The sequence below is a fragment of the Musa acuminata genome, chromosome BXJ3-7 (genome assembly GCF_036884655.1).
Source record: "Musa acuminata AAA Group cultivar baxijiao chromosome BXJ3-7, Cavendish_Baxijiao_AAA, whole genome shotgun sequence".
In the NCBI taxonomy this organism is placed as follows: Eukaryota; Viridiplantae; Streptophyta; class Magnoliopsida; order Zingiberales; family Musaceae; genus Musa; species Musa acuminata.
This window is the reverse complement of record NC_088355.1, coordinates 6024428-6049955: the sequence shown is the minus strand read 5'-3', so window position 1 is coordinate 6049955 and position 25528 is coordinate 6024428. Positions and strand designations below refer to the sequence as shown.

The 25528-nt window shown below is 35.7% G+C and overlaps 1 protein-coding gene across 1 annotated transcript; it reads left to right on the top strand.

Moving 5' to 3' along the window:
* Positions 1-1423: 1423 nt before the first annotated feature.
* LOC103990331 (DNA-directed RNA polymerase I subunit 1) lies at positions 1424-20719 on the top strand. The gene is made up of 21 exons (XM_009409428.3): positions 1424-1597; positions 1919-2088; positions 3694-3853; positions 3958-4248; positions 6215-6454; positions 6550-6732; positions 8283-8445; positions 9002-9189; positions 9711-9974; positions 12083-12171; positions 12255-12402; positions 12798-13013; positions 13143-13409; positions 13500-13641; positions 14361-14566; positions 16560-16762; positions 16978-17176; positions 17251-17522; positions 18610-18750; positions 18908-19736; positions 19999-20719. The coding sequence occupies exons 1-21, from the start codon at positions 1583-1585 to the stop codon at positions 20533-20535; spliced, it is 4923 nt and encodes a 1640-aa protein (XP_009407703.1). The 5' UTR covers positions 1424-1582; the 3' UTR covers positions 20536-20719.
* Positions 20720-25528: the final 4809 nt, after the last annotated feature.

Genomic DNA, 25528 nt, shown 5'->3' with positions numbered 1-25528 from the left:
TTTATTATTGTATTTCAGTCTATCATATTTTTAGTTTGTTTACAGTATTTTAATCATCATAATAAGAATACTATAATAATCAAAATAGACTCATTACCTCAATTAAACAATATAAACCTAAAAATATGATGCCGTGAAAGTTTATCAACAATGATAATCAAACACAAATAATATAATATCATTTATAATATTTTTAATAGTATTTATAATATTTTAATATCTTAATAAAAATATTATAAATAAAGCTAAATAAAAACTCTATAATAGTGTAAAATTGGTGAAAAAAGAAACAAAATTTAGCAACAAATTTTGAGGGATATTGTAGATATTTTTTAAATTGTGATAATGTTTGGGAAAAAGGAAAATGGGGTATCGATTGTAAAATATCTTTTTTGCATTTATTTTGTATTTAAATTTGACATAAAAATCCAAAAAATTTAATGATTTCGAAAGTCTAATTAATACTAATACCCGTTAAAATCTCCAAACGTCCTTCAGAATTTAATGTAATCTTTAAGATATATGTATATGTATATTCAAACTCAAAATGCCGAATGAAAGCAAAAGAAAGAAAAGAAAGAGAAAATTGACATGATGAAAGATAAAAGAAAAAATAATCAAAGGAAAACAAATATATTTTAGGTACCTATCTCATCTATATATTTTAGATATTTAAATTAGTCATGGTTAATAATGGTTAATTGAAATTTACTGGAGACATATATGGAAGTTGTATATGTAGATGCTGCAAAAGTCGTGATAGAACAACGAAAAATCAAATGTCTTTTGAGTTGATTGCCAACTACAAAAGTCAAAAGAAAGCAACAAAGATCAGATGACATCCTCCACCACTTCTCTCAATCTTCTTCAAATATATTCCATTAAGACTTTAGCTTTTCTAAGCCTTCACCTGCTGGATTGCTTTGAATATTGCCGTGCTTTAGTTGATTTTGTATTATATGACATGTTTGATAGATAATTTAAATTGTAAATATAAATTTGATAAGCATGATAAAAGTTCATATGACCGATAAAAATATGATAAAATCATTTGGAAAATCACTTTTGTGACTAAACAAAATTATGATCGTCAACTACAAATGTTTGATAGATAATGTAAATTATAAATATTAATTTCGATTCCAATTTCGGGTTCGGACAATTAGAATTGTTAATTTTTATTTTTAATAAAAATAAAAAAAATATAAAAAATATTTTAAAAAATATATGTATAATTATAATGAGCAAAGATGATATATATATATATATATATATATAATTATAAAATTTTTAATCAAACTAAATAACTCTTTTGAAAAAAAAAAAAAGATTATAAATTTTTTAATTAACCGTCTTAAGACAGATGCCCTCTTAAGATTCGAACACCGTCGCCGAACCATGGTCAGGGCACTGTCAATCTTTGTAAAGCCACGTCCTAAACCCCAGTAACAACGTTCCAATAGCCTCCGCAACGAAACCCTCGAGCGCGGTCGTCTCCTCGCCGAAGTCCTAAACCCCGGTAACACGTTCCAATTAGCTTCAGCAACGAAACCCTCGAGCGCCGTCGTCCCCTTCGTCCGAGATGACGGACGCCGAGGTATTCTTTCGCTCTCCTTTTCGTTTCAATTACTCCAGGAACCGTCGGGTATCGGCTTCTAGAAGCAGCCGCTATTGGATGCAGACGAAGTCGGGATCTCCTGGGTTAGAAGAGACCGGACGTTCATTAGTTTTGGTCAAACTTCTGGCAGTGATAGTTTGACCGGACCTTCATTATTTCTTTTTCCGCTTCTCTCCCTCTCTTCATTTGATTCAATGCGATTATTAGATTTTCTTGTTACTTAGTTAGACAGAAACGTTAATTAACTCTTTTCTAAAGTTGGCGTTGGTTTGACGCCAATTTCTTTTCCCTTCTTAACAGGCAGCTTCAGGAGTTGTGGATTCAGTATATTTTAGTTTTTATACCTCAGAGGAGGTTCGGAAGATAAGTGTTAAAAAGATCACGAAACCGGATCTCCTTGATGCAAAGAATAGTCCTGTTCCGGATGGATTATATGATCCTGCACTGGGTCCACTTAATGATACTGACTCGTGAGTGTTTATTCTTGTTGATCCAACCTCTCTATGAAAACAGAAAATAAGAAAAAAAAGTAATTGCTGCATAGACATTGCATTTTTTTTTGGTTTTCTGCACAGTTTTCTAATCAACTGCCTAAAACACAATTTCCGTGGAATGATGCTTGAAGTTTCTTACTAAGGTTGTTCTTGCACTTATTCCATTGGAAATACATTTGAGAGTTTTTTTTACCTGAAATTGTTTTAAATTTGTGCTTTTATTTCAAGCTGTGCACTTTATATACTGGTGTGTATTGTTTACATAAGTGCATAAATAGATAAAGTTTTGATTTTCAGATGGTCAATTAGTTGGAAAGACCATTTTTCTGGAAAATGATTTGATAAAAATAATATAGGCCAGTATACTGGTTTTGGTTTCCTTTTATACTGCACTAAGCTGACTAGCTATTAGATCACACACATCAACCATCTGCTGAAACCTTGATTATCTGGCTCTTCTCTTGATATTCCTGTTTTCTTTTTGCACTAGTGTTACTAAATTCTGATGATTCTACCATCGGATTTGTTCCTTTCCTCTCTGATTGCATATGCTATTTTTGCATGTGTTTAGAAATATATGATTTAAAAAAAACCTCTCTGGATTATTATTCTTTTAAATGCACAGATATGTACGTGTGTGTGTGTGTGTGTATGGTTTCCAGCCAAGCCATGTTCCAAGGGTGTTACCTTGCCTATGTGTCGGAAATGGACACTTTCATTTTTTTGTCAATGGTATTGTATATGCTTTTGGAAATGTTGCACCTTTTGGATGTGGATGCCAGAGCAGCACCTAATGGGGTTGTGTTTCAGTAAGTATAGAGGAACTTTAGCTGAGAATCTGACTATTTTCTTGATGATGAGGACCAAAGAGTAGTGGTTATTGGAATTTGCATTGTTGATCTTCTAGTTGTTTAATGTTCCATGAGCTGCTATATTCTGACGCGAGATTGTGGACCTAGTTTTGTTGGTTGGTGCTAGTCTTGCAGTCTGAGGCATGCTTTTGGCTGTGTTTGAGTCGCTTTGCACCAACCTTAACTGGTAGATTCCCATGTTTAAAAATAGATGACTGTCCATTGATCACAAGACGTGCAGGATTGGTAGGTTTTCTCTTCATGTGCTGACTTGGGATTCCCATGTTTAGCTCCCTTCTCTTCACGTGGTGACTTGGGATTGGTAGGTTTTCTTGCCAAAGATGATTTCAGTGACACCTTAAATGTTAGCCTTCTTGCAGGATATAATTTCAGTTTCGTCTTCCCTAAGACACTCCGGCCAGATCCTTATCAAAGAGGAATACAAAGTGTCATGCAACTGCCACCTCCTTGAGACAACTGATCTCCCAGATCAACGGGAATGACAAACAACATAAAATCATAACCAAAATACCCCATTAGATTTTGTTAAGTGTTACTATAAATCATCAGAAGCATTTAATGATTAATGAACATTTTGTGGCTCAGATTACTTGTCATAACCTGACAAATGAATTCTGAGAAGTTGTGTTTATGAATTCACATTTTTCAATAATTTCCCATGGTGTTGAAAATCTGTTTCCATTTGATGCATTTTAATTACTGATTGTAGGTGCAAGTCCTGTGGCCAGCTTTCTGTTTGTTGCCCTGGTCATTGTGGTCACATTGACCTTGCGAGACCACTTTACAACCCATTGTTGTTCAAAACCCTTCAGGGTCTACTTCAAATTACCTGCTTTTTTTGCCATAAATTCAAAATAAACGAAGAAAAGGTAATTCCATATATTTCCCCCCTTTTCATATTATTTTTTCATCAAGTTTATATTTTGTTTCTTTCATGTTCTCATGATTCATTAACCTTTTAAACCATGACCAGGTGAAACGATATGTTGCCCTGTTGGATCTCATAGTGAAGGGTGACATTAATGGGGCTAGAAGTTTGGAAGCCAACTCATGGAGTGAGATATTTTTTCCTGAGGAAGGAACTGCAGAGTCTGTTACACCATCAAATTTTGACAAAGCAAAGCATTTGACATGGACATCACTTCAACAATCCGAGGCTCTTTCTGTTCTATCTAAATTTATGAGGGAAAGACGGAAGAAATGTGATAATTGTGGTAAAAAGAATCCAACAATTCATAGTCCTATATTTGGTTGGCTCAACAAGGTAGACAATTATAACTTATTTTTATTAAATTGTTGAGTTATTAATGGATATCATTTGATCAGTCCAGAATGTTGTTTTGGTCTATGTTTGTTTGGTTTGCATATTCCCTTTAAGTTAAATAGGCGAAGGGAATAATTGAAATAAAAGAAGAAAAAAGGACAAAGGATTGTAAGAAACAAAACAGACATGGAGTGTAAACTTTCTGCAACACAATTTCTGTTTTTAAATTCAAAACCCATTGTGTCCTAAATGAAGAAAAAGATCACTAAACATATATTTCTGCAGAAGGGTTCATTGGTGGAATTCGATAAACAGTTATGATGACTGACATTGATATTTTGCTTATTTCACAAGCCTTTTCTTTTCTATCATCAGTTGGCTGACTCTTCTGCTACCTTTTCTGTTACAATCTATTAACTTTTTTTTACACAAAAGCATTTTCAGACATGTGAGATCATGGATGGAATTGAGAACCAAACCAAATTGATCAGCTACTAAGAAATTAAAATGTATTTTATATTAAATCTAACCTCTATAGATAAGAGAAAGATAAATTGGAGTATTGGCAACAAATATCAAGTTACACTGTATCCTAAATTTTGTTTTCTATGTTAAAATAATGAATCAAACCATACTGATTTTTGTTAGAGATGTTTGATAGATCAGATAATGTGGATCATTCTTTTCCTAGCATGTGTAAGGTTTATCTAAGTGTTTGATGTTCGTGGGATGAATTACCTTGAAGAATTCCATAAATTTTTTCAAGGAGCCTTAAGTCTCAAGAAGTATTCCAAGATTTTTAGAGCCAATAATAGCATGCTGTTGTTTTAAGTTGCGTTTGTAAGATTATCTTCATGTCATCCTTCTTTGAAGCATACCCCTTAAAGAAAAGGGAAGTGCTTTAATATATAGTTGGATTAACTTCTTAGCTGTTGAAGTTGTCTTTAAAGTTCTTTGATCTTCATTTTCCGGTTGCTAAGGTTATGTATGAGCATGGATTTTAGTATACTCCAAGGCCCAAGCCAACTCGTACTCACTAGGAAAGGTTATCTTGGCATTAGTCTAGCAATACAAGACTTAAATAATCATGTTACTTGAAGCCACTTGTGTTCTAGCATATCTCTATATGTGGCATTTATCTAGGCACTACACATTCATGTAATAAGTGAACAAAGTCGTTCCATGGTGATTTAATTAGTTAGACCTTAAAAGAGATTATATTGTACGACTGATTCTTTTAACTTCTGAAATTGGGTCTATTGTATATTCAATCATTCATCTGTTACCCATTTACATGACATTCCAAGACACTCGATATGTGCTCGAAGCATCAGTTTAATTATCCAGCAGGCACTTATTATCCTTATGAGACTCACATATAGATCAGCGACTAGTGGATAACCCATGAATAAAATATTTTTCATCTGTGATAATGATATTTTCTTTGTATAAATACCATGATCTGCCACTGGGGTAGGTTGGATGATTGGTCTGTGGTTGATCTGTATACTAAATCACTATGACCTAGTAAGTTCAAGTACATGCTAATACATATTATAAATTATGACAGATCTCGCCTATGGGAGGTTCCTTCAATCTTGTTCATAAAATTTTTGAGCAGTTAGTAGCTTAGTTTTCATTTCTTGAAGTGACTTTTTCATTATGAGCTACAGCTGCATAGTTAGATGCCTTTTAATTTATAATAAATTTGATTTTCTTTATTGATGATTAGACTTATTGTCCATTCTGACTTAAGGTATCCGTAAGTTTTTCTTTGTTTAAGATCATCCTAAACTGGAGGATGATTAGATCTAATTTAATTGAACTCTTGTGCTAGTGGATTACATATTAAATAGTTCATTCCCTTTTTCTTGGCTAAGATTGTCTTTATTTATGTAATTTGGGTTAAAGCAGGATATATCTATCATAGAATTTTGTATTAATCTTTTAATATAAATATTTGCAGACTACACAAGGATCTGATATACGAGCCAATTTCATCATAGATTCTAATCTGGATCTATCATCCAGCGAAGCAAAATATTCCAGCCTTACACAGTCAAGGGGAGAGAGTGCTTCAGAAATGGATGAAGAATCACCTTTGCCCCAAAAAAAAGTGAAAGAAGACAAGGAATTATGTGACTTGCCTCCTGAATTTATTAAACAAATGTCATCTTCTGGACAAAAGCATCTGTTACCTTCTGAGGTTTAAACCAATCTTTGAGTCTTTAACATGTCTTCCTATGTATTTGTTTTAGTTCAGTACTAACTGGATGTATTTATGTCTTTTGACAACATCAGGTGGAACTTATTTTAAACAACTTGTGGAAAAATGAGGCTAATCTCTGCATGCTTATATCCGGCATTCACTGTAAAAGCTCGAGTATCTCTCGAGGGAACAAAGGGTGTGCAATGTTTTTCCTGAAGACTCTTCTTGTTCCACCAAGCAAGTTCCGTCCTGCTGCTAGGACTTCTGGTCGTGGGGTAAGAAATCATATGTCTTTTGTTACATTCTAAAATCTTGTTTGGTTTTGCACCTAACAATAAACTTAAAATTGCATGGACTTAAGAAAATCAGTGTTATAACTTATGCATAATATGTGCTTTTAAAAACTTGGGATAACACTGATGTGTTGAACTGTCACTTACTTTGTAATGAGCACCTGAAATCTGTAATGTGTTTGCTAGCACTGCTGACAACATCTGTGCAAATTCATGATGTGGATTTGGTACCAAATGGTGTAGGATCTGTGGAAAAACTCATCTTTTTCCACTTATAATCAAGGATTGCCTTGCTTTCCACTTGTTGGTTCTTGACCAGATTACTATGGTACATCAGTAAGGTTGCTGCATCAACTGGTACACAGAAACTGTACTGCTGGGGAAAAATGTGAAAAGAAGAAAAAAAGAATGGTGGAAGAGCTGGTGCTAAAACACTGTGCTACTGGAGGAAAAATGAGCAAAGTGAAAGAGAAATGAAAGAGAAGGATGGGGGAACGTACAGTTACGTCAGGGTAGTGTTCCAAAGGATGGGAAAGAAAGAAACAGAGTCCAAAACTGAACTCTTATGGGCTGGGTGGATTTCAATTAATCTTATTTGGAACTAAACAAAATATATTAATATATAGTGGTCTGCTTTCTCATCCATGGTTTAATTAGGATATGCTGTTCGGTATGGGTGGTACACTGCTGAGACTCCGTTGCTTAGGATGATCCGTGGGAATCTTTCCAGAGCTTCAGTTGGATCTGGATTTGAGAATTGGCAGGCTCTTCCTTGCTGGTATAGGCTGACATGTCATGTATAGATGACATCCCACAATGCACCTTGCTGAATTGACCTATATTTGGGTTCTTGTGATGGCCCAGGTACCTGATCTAGGGTTGACTAGGCCTTAATTACGCCCTGGGCTTATTGAAGAGAGTTAGGTTCAGGTCACATTGTAAACAACTTCATGGTACACCTTTAATTTCTGGCTTCCTATTTACACTTTGAAGTTACTTCATATTAATTGAGAGAGTTTTGCAAGAACTGATAGCCAACAAAGAAAAGGGATATTTGACTTTGTTCACCTACGGGTAACATGTTTATTTGAAACAATATGGTTTTGAGGACTTGTCTAGATTTTTTATGCTGTTTGTTTCAAAAGAAGTAGGTGGCAAAAAAAGTTGGCCTACATTATTATGAAAAAAATTTAGGCCATGACAAAGTTATTATGAGATTAGAGCTTTTGATCCATTTAGTTGTGCTTCTAGAGGTACCGCCACATTTGTATTAGATGTTTACATACTTCAAAAGCTACCAGCACATTCAATCTTTTGGTCTTTTAAGATTGCGTTCTCAAGTGATATTTTTGTCTTGGATGGAATTCTTTGCGTACCTATGCCTGAAGTCTTTGCTTTACTATGCCTGAAGTCTTTGCTTTAGTTGTCCAGAAACTACCAGCAACTTCAGTGTCCTGATCCTGATCCTTTCATGTAATGTTTCAAATTGATAGTTGCAACTTCTTTACTTATCCAGTCCTGTTGATATGTAGGTACTGGAACATCCACAAAATACTTTGCTGAGTAAAGTCCAACAAGCCAACATTGGTTTAAAGAATTGTATTATTGCTGATCTTGATCATCCTGATATTTTGAGGAGATGGATGGACCTTCAAAAAACTGTGAATGTGTTGTTTGATGGTACCAAGGGATTTGGTATGACATTTTTATCTTATGTTTGTTGTCAAATTCTTTTTTAGGTAGTGAAAAGACAGTATAAGTGATACAAAGATGACAATCTTCTTGACATATATTTTACTGTGGGTTTTATGCTGCGTACAAAATTTATTTCAGGTCATGCATCAAAACTTGGGAAATTTTCTCCTTTGGTAGAATGATTTTGCTTTATTAGTATCAGTAAATTATAAAATCATATATTCGGGTACCCAGTGCAACTTCACTTGAGAATCAGCCTCACCTTGCCTTCTTTTGTGTTAGAACAAGAATTTTATTCATTTATTATTTTCATATAAAGCTGCTCATTTATCTCTATGGTTTTTAAGTATCTTTTTGAAACTTGATTGCCTGTCATTCAGGAAGGCATATTTTCCTTGCCTGTTCTTAAAAAATCTTGATCGCGAGCCATTTAGGAGGCCATATATTCTTTTATCTTTCCTGTTTTGAAAATTATTTATGCAGTGTATGTCATTCATCAGTTCTCTTGTAGGTGTTGAATTATTTTTTTCTCATCATATATGTCTTTTAATGGCAGCAAAAAGCGATAAGGAAGCTAGTGGCATACGCCAATTGTTGGAGAAGAAGTCAGGTATTCTACGACAGAAAATGATGGGAAAGAGGGTTAATTTTGCTTGTCGGTCTGTTATATCTCCAGATCCCTACTTAGCTGTCAATGAAATAGGGATTCCTCCTTATTTTGCATTGAGGTTGACATATCCTGAGGTAAATATCTTGTAAATACTAAATAGATTAAAGAAATGATTTTATGACTTATTTTGTTGATTCTTTCTTGTTTGCATGCACGTACATGAGACTGCACTAGATACTAAAAAAAAAAAAAACTTATGCATTCTGGAGGAGTTATTACACTGGGTTCATCTTCAAAAATGCATTGCAGGTGCCTGGTTGTTTTTTATTTAATATTGATGTTTGCCTATTACTCTGGCATCCCTTGGCACACCTTTTTGTTAATCTGGAAGGTGCCCTATCGAATATGCCTAAATAGAGTCCAAGCTACAGGGACTCTACTTCTGGATTTTGTTTCCTAAGAGATAATCATATAAATGTGCATGTACATAGAACTGAATTTCATCTTGTTCTTTTCTATGTACTAAGATTAAGCATAATTATCATTGTTTGATGTGCTTATGATACTGTTGTTATTGTTTTGTCCTTCACAGTTCACACTATCAATTTAATTATTGATATTATTTCATTATTATACCAACTATGTCTGTCTGCAGAGAGTGACACCCTGGAATGTTAATAAACTGCGGTGCGCTATAATCAATGGCGCTAATATTCATCCAGGAGCTACACATTATAAAGACAAGGAAAGAATGTATAAATTACAAGCAAGCCAAACTATGCGGAGTGCAATTTCAAGAAAGTTGCCCACATCAAGAGGAATGACTGCCCAACTTGGAATGGGCCCAGAATCAGAATTTGAAGGCAAAGTTGTGTATCGCCATTTGCAGGATGGAGATATTGTGCTTGTTAATCGTCAGGTAATCAACATGTTGCCTATTGGTATCTTCAGCAATTGTGTTTTTTCGAATGGAGTTTGAAGTAAAATGATGGCCACTGGTGATTACATCATGTGGTGAAACTCTTTTTCTGTATTTTTTTTTGTTTGTTTTTTCATTTTATTGATGGCCTGATCACTGATAGGCAGATGCGTTTTTTGGTTACTAATATCTGATGATGTCTCCTTGTGATACTAATTTTCAATCGGGCATTTATTGCTGCAAGAGCATGAGTCTAGCATTTTGACATTTTCATAATGTTGAAGGAGCATCTGTTCCCATATTAACATCCGAAATGCTAAAACATATTTTAAAATTTAAGAAATCCGGTGTAAGTCCATTGGTAATCGTTTCGTATTTCTCTGACTTTTGAGGGCGAGCCTTTGTGCCGTATTCAGATTGCTCAGCTTTACACGCACCACTTAGGATTGCAAATGAGCTGTTTTGGAGAGATGAAAATGTGTACTGAATGAGAACAAATGAATACACTTTGTACAACAACTTGTGACTTGGGCTACTAGTTTGTCAAGAACAACGTGGCATTTAAAATAGGAATTTGCATTGATATCCTTTGAGAAGTATGAGATAAGGGATGTGTATCACTAGACATGTCCTTTCAATGTCTGTAAGCCTCAAAAAGAAATTTTGTTTGATAACAATTTAACTTAAAATGAGCTGTATGGGTCATGTAGCTTTCAATAATTTGAGTTGAAAAGATGCTATAAATTGAAGGAATTGTGCACTGAGTTCATGACAGTTGTGGAATGGAACAGTATGTCATTTGTGTATGTGGCAATTGTTCAGAGAATTAAAGCCAGTCAACTCGTGAGAAGTGACGATGTCCCAATCAACTGAAATACCTTGCAGGAACTTCCACTGATAAATTTGAACACTAAGGATTGGCCCTCTTAAGCATACCTTCACCCAAGGGATCTTATGTGAGTCAGTTTCTATACACGGGATACATCAACTTTTATATCCATGGTCAACGCATTGTACAACATCTTATAACTTCCTACGGAAATGCATACATGCTAGGTTGCACATAAAGCAGTCTAAATATCTTTTGCTCCTATGACTTGTTGACTCTTTTCTATAGTTCAAAGCAAGGTTCGCAATACCGTACCATACCGGTGTTTCGATCTGGGTTCGGTACCGGTACGGTACGGTATACCGAGCGGTATTCTCAGGTGTGCCGAGTACTGTAGCACTGCTACAGTGCTACAGTGCACTCGGACCGGTAACAAACGGTCCGCGTACCGGAAACCTATCGGACTGGTACGTACCGCCCGTACCGGGTGGTACGGTTCGGTACTGCAGACCATGGTTCAAAGTTTGGTTGTTTAGCTCTGAAATGGATAATTGCACTTCTGCTAGCTTCTGTTTGGGTTTGACCCGAGCTTATGGCACTTTTTGTCAATGATAATTCTTCTTTTTCATTTGCTTAAAGTTAATATTGCTAATATAGCTACTATTCTTGTCTTGCATATATTGTGAAGTTGTTTCATGAGGTTCCAGGCTTCCAGCTATGTGTAGGAATTTTTTTTTGTTCTATGTCTTTTAAGTCTTGTAACTAGTACCATGTCCTTGCTTGTCTGGTATGATGGTATCTTAATTCTTGGTACATGATGTGGACTTCCTCAAACGTTTGTGATGTTAAACTGATCTATTCACTTTAAAAGGTTATGAATTTGATTCTAAATGCTAACAGGCTTTGCTTTTTAGATCACCATAAATGAACATTGAATGTGACCCAAATCCGTGCATAAGGGAACACTTATACTGATTCGATTTGCAGCTAGAGCTTCTTTGTAGGTGCAAGGCTCTGGAAAATTGAATTGGGTGACCATAGGTGGGTCTGCATTGAAAATAGAGAAGTTAGAACTGTTATTATCACATGGGCCTCTGTTGTTGTTCTTGGCTGTTTTTAGTGTTATAAGTTAATTAAAGTGGATTTACTAATAATCCTTTGAATAATCTGAACAAAAGTATGATGTTCAACAAAATTATATTTTTTTTATTAGGAGCATGATCTATTTTTTAATTCAAAAAGTTTTATTGAGTCATGATTTTTTTTAAAAATTTTGCAGCCTACCCTTCACAAGCCTAGTATGATGGCTCATGTTGTTCGTGTGTTAAAAGGAGAAAAGACACTTCGCATGCACTATGCAAATTGCAGGTTCTATATCTTGTTTATTTGCGTTTGGGGTTTTTTCGTTAGCTTGGAGTTCAAGAAAGAATGATATATTCTTGTGTTTGCAGCACATATAATGCTGATTTTGATGGTGATGAAATGAATGTACACCTCCCACAAGATGAAATTTCACGTGCTGAAGCCATTAACATTGTTAATGCGAACAAACAATATATTGTTCCCACTAGTGGGCACCCTATAAGGGGGCTAATTCAGGTAAAGCGATTTGAAGATTAATTTGAACTTTTTTCAGTCTAGATGATGTATTTAGGTTTTATGCAAGGTTTTACTTACCGAATCGTACCGCCCGGTACGGGCGGTACGTACCGGTCCGAGAGACGACCGGTACGCGGACCGCCCCGTACCGTACCGAGTACTGTAGCAGTGTACAGTAACACTGTAGCAGTGTACAGTAACACTGTAGCAGTGTACAGTGCTCGGTACACGTGAGTGTACCGCTCGGTACACCTGGGTGTACCGAGCGGTATACCGTACCGTACCGGTACCGAGCCTGGGTCGAAACGCCGGTACGGTACGGTACGGCGAACCTTGGTTTTATGTATATAATGTTTTTAGTAGTTTCATGCATCTACCTGTGGTTGATTCTTCAGGATCATATCGTAAGTGCTGTACTTCTGACAAAGATGGACACTTTTTTAACTCGTGAAGAGTATCATCAGCTTTTATATGCTTCCTGTGTCCCTCCTACTTCATATTCTCAACGTAATGGATTTGGCCAAAAGGTTTCAGTGTCATGGTCTGATTATGAGATACAGCCTCTTCCCCCTGCTATTTGGAAGCCAACACCACTATGGACAGGAAAACAGGTTATCCTACATATAATGCATATTGTGTTTCCTTTCAGGCTGCTTAACATGAGTACTCTGCTGTCTAAAATGTAAATGATCTAAAGACTTTGCATCTAACTTTTGCTGATGATTTTTGTAATTTCATAGGTTATTACTGCAATCCTTAACTTTGTTACAAGAGGTCATTTGCCACTTACTATTGAAAAAAGAGGAAGAATACAAAAAGAGTATATCGGGGAGGATCATACTCTACTTGTATTGCATATTCACAACAATGATCTTGTACATGGAATGATTGACAAGGCACAGTTTGGAACTTATGGTTTAGTCCACGCGGTCCATGAACTCTATGGTCCAGATGTTGCAGGAATGCTGCTTTCTGTATTTAGCCGCTTATTTACTTCTTTTCTTCAGGTTAATTTTGTTTAGCTATTATCAGAGTTCTGGTAATTGGTTTTTTCTTTCTTTTACTGTGGGCATATATAAATGACATTGTGATTTCAGATGCATGGATTTACCTGTGGAGTAGATGACCTTCTACTCAGTCAGAAATCAGATATGGAGAGAAAAAAGATTTTAGAGAAGAGTGAAACACAAGCTGAAGAGGTCCATATGCGTTTTACCAGAACTAAAGATGGTGATGGAGGTATGTTCTAAATAATCTTCTAACGCTATATTCATGTCAGAATTTGGTTTAGGTGTCTGTTACATAATTCCCTGTATGGTTATCTTCACATTAATTTTTTTTCTTATTCTCTCTCCTAGAGATTCATATTTTACATAAGTTCCTTCTCTTGTTTAAATTCAATGTATTGCCTTCTTCATTTTCCTTGAGTTTCTGTGTTTGGATTAATGCATCTTCTACGTGTTTTCATTCTCTAGAGGAAATAAGATAAATAATTTTAGGTGATATGATGGATTGATAAGAAACTATAAGATTAGATTTACAGTCTGAAAAACATAGCCTTTTCCCTATTCATTTATCTTTTGTAATTTATCATGCACCCTTATTCATAGACCAATCAACTTAAATCAGTGTATTTTAATGCTAAAATGAAAGATTTTGTGTCCTATTTAAATTTTGTTTATGCTCAATACTTTTGAACGTTCGTAAGTTTGCTTGTTTATATTTTTTATTTTTGGCTAAAATCAAAGAGATTTAGATGTATTTTGATAAGTGTATACTTATTAAAAGGTAAAAGCTGAACTGAGCTAATTTTTCTTGTTGGGTTGGGACATAATATTTGCTTTGTGCAATGATTCTAGGAGTCTGATATCATTTAGAGAGTGTTATCGTAGTGTTCTCTTTAAATTTTAAATATCTTAATTCACGTTCCTCTCGTATTATTGTCTTTGCATGTATAGATCCAATGGAATTGCAAAGGGAGATTGAGAAAGTTCTACGTGGTAATGGAGATTCAGCAACTGCCTTATTGGACAGGATGATGTCAAATTCTCTGAATAGTCTAACTTCTGAAATAAATCAGACCCTATTTCCTAATGGATTGTCGAAGCCATTCTTGAAGAACTGTCTCTCTCTTATGACCACTACTGGAGCTAAAGGTGGCTTGGTAAGTTCTTGTTGCATTCACTCCTCACTGATTTGTAAACAAATCAATGTATGCCAATGTTCTTGATATGCTAGAAGCTTTCTTTCATATGCAATATTTGTATGTGGTTCTAGACTTCTAGTCATATTCAAGTGATTCGGAGTATCCATGTCTAGTATCTGGGACTTGTGCTTCTTTGTCTGGGAAAACAAAGCTCGAGTTCTGAATTGAAATAACCTTTTTCTTCTTTTTGTTGCAAGAGATGCATAGGTGGTGGCCAAGATCTGTGGCTTCTTTGTCACGTTAACTTGAAGAAATAACAATTTTATCACTTGGTAGTATTTTTGCATGTCAATATTGTGTTATCCAAGTCTTTTAGTCTATGGTTTACCAAAATTTCTTAACTCCTTTATTGGTAGCTGGCGTGCAGACAATCAAGGTTTTTCACTTGTTATTTTAACATCTCAGTGTTGCTGGGCCGTGTGTTGACCAGCATGAGCATGTAGATGAGCAAAAAAAGAAGTTTCTGTCTTCCTTTTTCGATGTACCATCATGATGATGAATCATGAAGGGGAAACTTGTGGACCCTAGCATTTTGCTTTCTAAGCCATTTGTGAAGTGATCCATGTTAACATTGGACATTAGGTCATATGATCAGCTTGCTTGCACTGCACTTGCAAATAAAGTGGAAAAGGCGGTGTCTATAAGTGTTTAATGGTTTTATTGGTGAATCGTGAGATGGTAATTTCAAGTGCTAAGACCCATTAAAGCTTAAATGTAGCATGCTGTCCTATACTATCACAGACTTTGCGGATTTTACGTATAACACTTCAGGTCACACTTGCTAACAAGGATTTGGCTTTCTTTCAATGTTATGTGGTGCCATAGACCTATACAGATAAAAGCAAAATGTTGATAAGCAAACATGTGGGCAAATTACCAGCGTCACCTCACAGAGGCACTCAAATTCGGGTTTACTTCTAATTCGCAGAGGCACTCGAATTTGCAGAGGCTCTCGGCTCGCAGCACCCGTTGTTGATCTAAGACATGTAGAAGTTTACTTCTGTGTGTTTTTACTTTATTTTTAGTTTACATTGACCTATTTATTATTGCTGAATTTGTTCATATATTTGATCTTAGTCCTAGTTAGTTGAAGTTCCAAGTTATTCTGTGTATGCTCAAGTTTAGCAAGACACTGATTAAAATGATATTATAAGCAAACAGTGTATATTATGAAAGGTTATGCTGAGAATGCCTACTCAGTTTATCTTCATTTCAAAGAGGAAACTAATTAGAGTTGATCCTTTATGCAGACCTATAGGGTAAGCTTTAAGTGCTAATCTTGTTGTACTGGTAATGAATATAATTATAATGCATATTCATGATAAACTTCCATGTGCATGTTGTGATTGGAGTTTGTCTTGAATGCATATTAAGTTCATCCATCATCGGTGCAAGAAAATAAGCACATTGCTATATTAAATATTATGGTAAACTTAGGTTATAATTTGAATATCTATCCTATATATGTAGTATGCTATGGACTATTCCTTTATTCAGCAACAATTATTGTCTTGTGGATCTGGGTTTTGAAGCAAAACAATTAAGATATTGATATTTGTTGAACGTTGCATGCGTCAAATGACTTTGTCTGAATTTTGCTTACTCTTTTGATCGACTACCTAGCATCAAAATAAACATGTATGCTTGATCCAACATACATCTTTTTCTAGGGATTGGAATCTGCAAAATGTTATTTGTTATTCTTGCATTAGTTTTTGATCCTGGATTACTTGCCTCATATTTCACTAGTATGAACGGAAACATAGAGCTTAGTCTACAGTATATCTGGCATGCAAACGAAGAGATTTTCTTTCCCAATATGCAAAAAATTGTTCCTGTATTCTGTACCAGTTATCATCTTTTACTGACCATCTGAATATTTACAAAAAATTGCAAGTTATCTGATCTGGATTATGGTTGCTAATTGCAATTTCGTTCCCCTTCTTTGTAGGTCAATATGACACAAATTTCTTCTTTGTTGGGCCAACAAGAGTTGGAAGGAAAACGAGTACCACGTATGGTCTCTGGAAAAACATTGCCCTGCTTTCCTCCTTGGGATATTTCAAGTCGTTCAGGAGGCTTCATTAGTGATCGTTTTTTAACTGGTCTTCGACCTCAAGAATATTATTTTCACTGCATGGCTGGACGTGATGGGTATATAATGAATTTTGTACTTCATGCAGTTCAATTCAGTCATTATTAGATGTATCTCAGTTAGTGAATGTATGCATGCATGCATGCCATACTTGTATATCTTATGCATGTTGTGTATATATTAGTTAACTCATGAGCATTAACTTGTCAGAAAGCCTGTATATGTTTGTCAATTTCTTGAACTGTTCTAGCATGCTGACTAACATGAATTGCAGATTGGTTGATACAGCCATTAAAACATCCCGGAGTGGATACTTGCAGCGGTGTCTTATCAAGAATCTTGAGTGTCTGAAAGTCTCTTATGATCACACAGTTCGTGATGCTGATGGGTCGGTTGTCCAATTCATCTACGGGGAGGATGGTGTTGATGTTCTTAAGACAAGCTATATTTCTGAATTTAAAATGCTTTCTGATGTAAGGCTGTAAACTTTGTAAATTCTTATCTTGATTTTTGTGCTCTATCTGAAATATCATGACCATCATTTCAGAATCGGAATGTTGTTCTGCAAAAATTCAGTGATCAAATTGTGGACACATCTTTGGCAAAGTCAAATGCTTATATTAGAGAACTGCCATGTTCATTAAGAGACAACGCAACTGATTTTGTTTTAAAGAAGCAGAAGAGCTCTCCTCATCAAATAAATAAGAAGGACTTTATGAAATTAATGAAGCTCAAGTACTTATCAAGTCTTGCTGAGCCTGGTGAGGCTGTTGGTGTTGTTGCTGCTCAATCTGTTGGGGAACCATCAACACAGATGACGTGAGACCTCTAGCTTTTTCTAACACATGTTTCTCGACAACTCTTATTTTGTATAAACTTCTATGAGATATTAAATTTTGCAGTGACATTCTTAATTTTTTTCCAGTTCTTAGGAGTTTGCAATGGAATGATGAAATATGTTGGTGATATTGTTCTTCCTGCGACCATGATGCTAAATTAAGCTGATTGGTTGAGGTTGTTGCATTTGATAAGAGTATACAAGTCACAAGTGTACAAAGAATTTTGTCAAGTTCTCTATTAGTTAGGTACTATATGATATCTGATAGGTTCATCTGAATGAGTTGGTCCAATTTTAGAGACCACAATCTTGTAAATCTGCCCTGCTGGTGGTATTATTTATTTTGTGTAAAAAATCTTGTAAATTTTCCTTGCAAAGTCATCATGACATTTTCCGAGAGACTAAACTAAGGATACATGTTCTGTAATGCAGTGTAGATCTGTTTTATGTGTCATTTGGTATAAGGTGTTAATATTTTATTCAATAATATATTTGGGTACCTCTTTTGTACTAGGAGAATAGGTTTTATTGGTGACTTTTTTTATTTGAGTTTGGAGAATAATTTTTTTATGATTAAGGAAAGCTTTCTGAAATGTTGTGTATCAAATAATGATATTTGCAATGTTTTATTTCTTTGTTCGCCGTCAGGGCTTCTTTACTATGTAGGTGGAGAATGAATTTAAAATGTTTTCGTTCAGTGAGCTTCATAAAATATCTTGTACTTATATAATATTGATTTGTGTGCCTTAGCTAATTAAACACTAGTAACAATATAATTTACTTCATACTTGTCTCTTCCTTTGTTTCCCTTTCCTCTATAAAATTATCTTTCATGATAGGCCCCTGATATCTTTATAAATTTATTTTGCTATGCACTTGTTAAAATAGATGATCAACTACCTGTGCTCTCTAATGCTCATACTGGTTCATCTTGAACAATTCTACTAGCACCTTATGAGAAAACTGTTTGTTTTGGTTATCCGAAGCTATATTTCTGTTTCAGTGCTAGACATTCTTATCAGTATCAGATGACTGCAATTTCACATTTTCGTAGATTCTGTTTCGCAGGCTTAATACTTTTCATTTGGCTGGCAAGGGGGACATGAATGTTACATTGGGAATACCACGTTTACAAGAAATTTTGATGACTGCATCAAAGGATATTCGGACTCCTCTCATGAACTGTCCATTGCATGCTTGGAAGACCAAGTAAGTGAAGGATTTAATTCATTGTCCTTAAAGAAATCATGTATGTGTACAAACAGTGGAAATGATTTTTTTTTTTTAAATAAATCTTCATGTTATTTTTTTTCCTCAAAATTTTCTGGACTCTGATCACATTTACCTTATGTTCTATATCTTGCAGGGATGATGCTGAACGCCTTGCTGCAAAGTTAAGGAGGGTTTCTGTGGCTGATGTTGTGGAGAGAATGGAGGTCTGCACTGTACCATTTTCCATTCATAGGAATCAGATCTCAACCATCTATAAGCTAAAGATGACCCTTTATCCAAGCGAGCTCTATCCTTCCTTTTCAGAATTAACATTAGAAGACTGTAGAGAAGTTCTGGAGATGACGTTTGTTGAGGCCATGGAAGATGCCATAGCAAAACACGTGGATACAATATCTAAGATCAGTGACATTAAGGTTGTTTCTGGTAAGGAAGAGAATGATTTCGAAGAAGGGGTTGATGAAGATGAATCTAGAAACAAATCAAGCATGGAGGAAAATGCTGATGGTGGTGATGAAGATGATGAAAGTGGTGATGACCAAGGAATAGATTATAAGAGGAGAAAACAGCAAGCAAATGATGAAGTAGAATATGATGATGGTATTGAAAAAGAGAGCTTTGTTGCAGCAGGTGAACATGATGAAGAAACACAATCAGGATTTGAAAGTGAAATTGATCATCTTGAAGCAGATGAGGACTATCTCATGGGAGGGGGGAGTCCTGGCGTTGACATGGACCTTGCAACACCTGAGAGCCCATCAAAAGCTGACTCTACTCCCATCTCAGAAGATGACAAGAAAAAGTCAAAATCTGTGGAGAAAGGCAAGAAGGAAACTAAGTCGAAGGCCAAGAAGCCAAAACGTAGCAAGAAAAAGATCAGGAGAACAATATACGTGATGGCTGAAGGATTGAAATTTGAGGTTCACTACATCTTCAGAAGTGAACCACGAATTTTGCTAGCTGAGGTACTTTTCCTGCTAATAATAACTGAAAAAGCTTTATATGCTTGGACTTCTTCTTGCATATGGTTGTTTGTAGCAATGCATGCTTAATTTTCTATATCTATTTATTTCTGGATGAATAGTAGATATTTTCCCTTAACCCTATATTTCATGTATAGATAATACTACCTTGTGAAATGAATAATTTAGTCTTTAAGATGACGTACTAGAATCTGCTTAGGCAAACACTTTATTGGATTTAGACTGATCAATTTTTTTAATGCAGATTGCACAGAGAACAGCCAAGCGTGTCTATGTAAAGGAGTATAAGAACATTGAAAGGTGTTCGTTGAAAGAAAATAAAAAGAGTACTGATCCATTCATGCTCCAGATCGCTGGAGTGAATTTCAAGACACTTTGGGATTTGGAGGAATATTTAGATATCAATCACATATACTCGAATGATATACATGCAATGCTTAATACCTACGGTGTGGAAGCAGCACGAGCAACCATCATTCAGGAGGTTACAGATGTGTTTGGATTATATGGTATACAAGTAAATATCCGACACCTCAGCCTTATTGCAGATTTCATGACTTTTCATGGAGGGTATCGGCCCATGAACAGGGTCGGAATGGGTGATTTCAACACCTCACCATTTGGCAAGATGACATTTGAGACGGCGACTAAATTCATTGTTGAATCAGCTTTCCATGGAGAGGTGGACACGTTGGAGTCCCCGTCAGCTAGCGTCTCCCTTGGCCAGCCAGTGAAGATGGGAACTGGCTGTTTCGACTTGATGCAGAATCTGCAGCTGTGATAATTAAGCAAATTGGTCTTTATTCTTCTTTTTTTCTTGTATTTAGTGGGTCAAAATTCATTATATAGTATTATTGAGGGTTAGATTTTTGACGTTTAAGCCCTTGTATGTCTGCCGCTCATCTACCATGGTGAACCTTTGAATGAGTTGCTAATTGGCAAATGTGAGATTGAGATAACTCTTCTTTGGGTGTGATTGCTCCGCTATCTGCTTAATCTCTCCTTTCATCTCTTGATGCTGTGGGATGATCCTTATCTCGTTCATCTGCAGCTTTCTCATGGATCTGAAGTATTAGACTGGCATACAACTGCAAGTAGGCTTATGATTTCATGGAGAAAACAGTGTACTTAGTGAAGAATCCTTGTGTACTGGATATTTTTAATATTTATTTGCTTTACTTTCCCAAGGGAAAAACTAAAAAAAAAAAAAAGAAGGGAGAAAAAAATGAGAAGAAATGAAGATCAAGTTCTGTGTTTAAAGATGTAAATAGAAATAATAGTAGTGATTTTTATATGGACAATTTTTCAAAAAATAACCAAAGTTATAAAATGAAAATATCCAAAGTTACGGTGAATTTTATATGGACAATTTTCCTAAAAATTACTTACATTTTGAATAATTTTTTAAATAGTACTTATAATTTTGTTTTTTCTATATAATACATCTAATTAAAAAAAAATATTTAAATTATCTCTCAATTTTTTTTTCTTCTGTTATCGTGTTTTGGTCTACTATATTTTTGACTTGTTTATAGTGTTTTGGTCATCACGACGAGAACACTGTAAGTGACTCCTAATTTAAATCAAATCAATTATAGATTTAAAAATATGATGTTAAGATGGTTTATGACAAACTAAAAAGACAGTATGATGTCACTTACTGTAATTTTTCAATAAAATATATAGTGTTTTTAATATCTTAATAAAAATAATATAAATGCTATTGAAAAATATTATAAACGAGCCAAATGAAAATATTTTAATAGTGTAAAATAGGTAAAAAAAAATAGATAAAAAAATTTTGAGGGATATTTTTAAAATTGTGGGATTATTTGAAAAAAAAAGAAAAATGGGGTACCGATTGGGAAATTCCCAAAATATGAGTATTTTTAAGAAAATAACCCTTTTTATATTTATTTTGTATTTAAATTTGACATACAAAAACCCAAAAAGTTTAATGATCTGGAAACTCTAATTAATGATAATACCTATTAAAATCTCCAAACCTCCTTCAAAACTTCATGTAATCTTTAACATATATATGTATATTCAAACTCAAAATGTTCAATCAAAGCTAAAGAAAGAAAAGAAAAGGACAATTGATATTTTGAAAGATAAAAGAAAAAAAAAATCAAAGGAAGAAAGATATTTTAGGTACTTATCTCTCCTATATTTTTTTGATATTTAAATTAGTCAATGATGAATATGGTTAATAATGGTTAATTGAAATTTATTGAAGACAGATATGGAAGTTGTATATACAGATGCTGCAAAAGTCCTGATAGAACACAGAAATCAAATATCTTCTGAGCTGATTGCCAACTACAAGTCCAAGAAAGTAACAAAGATCAGATGACATCCTCCCCCACTTCTCTCAATCTTCTTCAAATATATTCCATTGAAACTTTAGCTTGTTCTAAACCTTCACCTCCAGAGAAGGATCAAGTTATCCTGCATTTGATCTGATCGAATACATGGGGTTCTTGACTCATGACCACATTGTAAATTGGACTGGCTGAAATCTTGTTTTTAGGAATGAGACTAGTTGTTGTAGCAGTGAGTTGTTCTAATATCTCTTGTTGCTGAAAAATGGTTGGACTGCCCTGATGAGATCATCACCTACAACCTCACACTCTAGTAGATCTCCAGCATTGAGCTTTCTTGCCCAGCAAATTGCCGTAAAATTGTAAGCATTTTTCTTTGATTTGGTTCATATCAGTGACTATGTTCCTCTGTCATCCATGATACCAAAAAATTTGTTTCTGTTTCTTCTGGCAATTGGCTGTATTCCATCAGCATATTTCTTTTAGAACACCATTCATTCTGGTCACAGACTTATTGTGAGTGTCATCAAATTGAGCTTTCAGACATGTAATTTCTTTCATGAGAATTGAGAATGTCCTGTGGTTCAATCTTCTCAAGCTGCTTCTAAGAAATTTGTGTATGTATAATTTGCCACTCCCATTCCTTTCTAGCAGTCTTTCAACAAGCCAGATTCATCAGTCCATTCATCGATATATCTGAAATGTGGCTGGCATTCTCTCTGCAACATTCAACAAATTCACAACAATGAGAGTTATGTTTACTGGTTATCTCATCTGGTATTTTGGGCTTCCTAGAAGTCTCAGCTTGTTCATTACACCATCTGTCTGAAATGAAACCCAGCATCCTGTAAACAGTGTCTGAAAGCAGCATATGTAGCTGCATTATACCCAACATCATCATCTTCCATGTCTTTAGGTTCAAGACAGTAGCAAACTCTTCTGACAGAATCCAGTGAAATGAGCAGTGAGAGATGATAGATCTGATGCTATCCCATAAAGCTCTCCCTCCTAACACTTCCCCTCAGAAGACCCTTGTTATCACATCTATTTAACCAAATGAAGAGGAATTTGGTGCCCAACACAATCATATTCTTCCTGGATGAGATTTACTGTAGTTATCTGTTCTGCTCCACTCTGCAAAACACATGAAGGATCAGATTGCAGATAAACTGCTGCACACTGATTTCCAGTAAAACCACCAACCATGAGTCACTCTGCAACATCCAAACTATTAATCTCCTCTTCTTTTCCCAGAGTCATTAAACTCTCTAACATTCCAAGACCCAAATTTTGCCATGCTGATTTAGGCCCACCTTCCAAAGCCCCTCCTCTGCCTCTCCCTTTGCTTTTGTTACTCCTTGGGATCAAACCAGACTTCCCTTCTTCTGCTTCATTAGTAATTGCCTGACTGAATAAAGCATTTTCCTTTTTCCAAAATATTAAACAGAGTCTGATAACTTTTTCTGATGTTTCATTTTTTTACTCAGTAACATTTTTTCCTTTATTCAGTAATTTAAAGTTGGGATAAGGTACATTGTGTTTAATGATATATGCTTCTTTCTTCTCTTTCTCTGTTTTTTTTTTAGGAAATTGATGGATAGATTGATCACCCCATCCATCTCTCATAGCAAATCCTACTCCAAATTTTATCTTTCCTTACTATAATATCTTATACAACTAAAACTTCTGGACAACTTAGTGTTTACCAGCAACCCTGACTTCACTGCCGGGATTTGCGCCACATCTCCCTCCTTTCTCCTGCTTATTGGTGTCTCTTTTCCTCTCACAAAATGTTGTATGAGCATGAGCATTACAGCTAAGAATCAGAATCCCCTTCTGCACAAGTATCCTTGTCACCATCTTTTGGCTTGAATGGGATAAAGAGGAAGCTATGATGAGTCTACTTCAAAAGAAAACACCATCTCCAAGTATCAAAGATCAAAGAGGGTGGAAGAAGCTGGTAGGCTATAAATAACAATGTGTACCTGTGAATGACACATTCACATCAGCTTAATGCTTTATATTTTGATGAAATGATATGTGAGTAGGAAAAAAAGTGGAACAAAAATTGTCTAATGGAGAGCTGTTTGCTCAACCTGAGATGGCCAGATATTTTCACAGCATAACACGTACAGAATCCCACCTGATAGAACATAAACAGGATTGCAATGCAAAGGCAGAAGCTCTAAAGGGATACAACAAAGTAAATCTGATGGATGTCTGAACACAGAGCAAGGGTGGTAAATCTGATGGATGTCTGAACACAGAGCAAGGGTGGCACAGAGAATCCATGTTAGATCCAAGCACTCTCAGACAAATCCCCCAGCCAAAAGACTGAAAGGAGAACAGAAAGCAAAAACTCCATCTTTCCCATGGCAGTATGATACTGAAGACTATACACTACACCACTTTCCTTTTCATCTCTTGAATATGTACATGTGGGGGGCCACGATCCGAGTCTTTCTTCCTACCTATCCCACTCTATCACACCACACAATCACCAGCCTCCAGCGTTAAGCCCCAACTCACATGAAGCCCACTCAGACAGCAATCTATGAAGCTAAATATATGTAACATGGAGTCGCAAGCTGTGTACAAAAGGGAGAAGGGGTTCCTTTTTATCGTGATGGTGGGTGGTGGACAGGTAAGTTCGAGTTTGAAGTGTTGTCCTCTGACTTTTGTGTTCACCTGTTGAATATTCTATGGTCTTCCGGAGGATGTGAGGCGAGGCGAGGCGAGGAGAGGAGAGGTTTACTTCGTGGAGCAGCGTCAGTTCAGTAAACCCCACCAGCTTCATCGTCCTCCTCGCTCTCCTAAGACGAGTTGCAGGAGGGGTTCTGGAGAAGTTGGGGATGACGGCCGTGGGGAAGAGGTAACATGGACTGTGCCTGGCTCCCTGTATGCCACTCGTGTGGGCGCCAATCTATCGAGACTGGCGACTGCGGCTGGCGTGCGAGGAGCCAAGCATATCTCTCTCTCTCTCTCTCTCTCAAACATATTGCAAAGCTTTTCATCTTGTACAGCTTCTGGTTTCATGTAATTATGGTTTTGCGATCACGATGGACGGACTTTGCTTCACGCTCGACGATCAAAGAGAAGACGCAGAACACGCGTTGAAGCTTTGCTTACCGTCGCTTGTCTCCCTGTAATGTGTTTCGACTTGTAATTCTATTACTCTGGATGTGCATTCAAATGCAATCTTCTCAACCAACGATAAACTCTACGTAATCCACAAATTGGTAACGACAGCATTCGTGCTCTTATCGCAGTGTCATGAAATATAACTTGAGAATTAGAAGCTTAGTTCACTGATATGTTTCATTCACCATCAAACATTGTCGATACAAATGGTTCGAGAATGTGGTAAGACCATTCGTTCTTCAATCTTCTTCTCTGTTGATAATTTTCTTGTTCCATAGACAACAAACTTTCTTGTTTTCTGCTACAGAA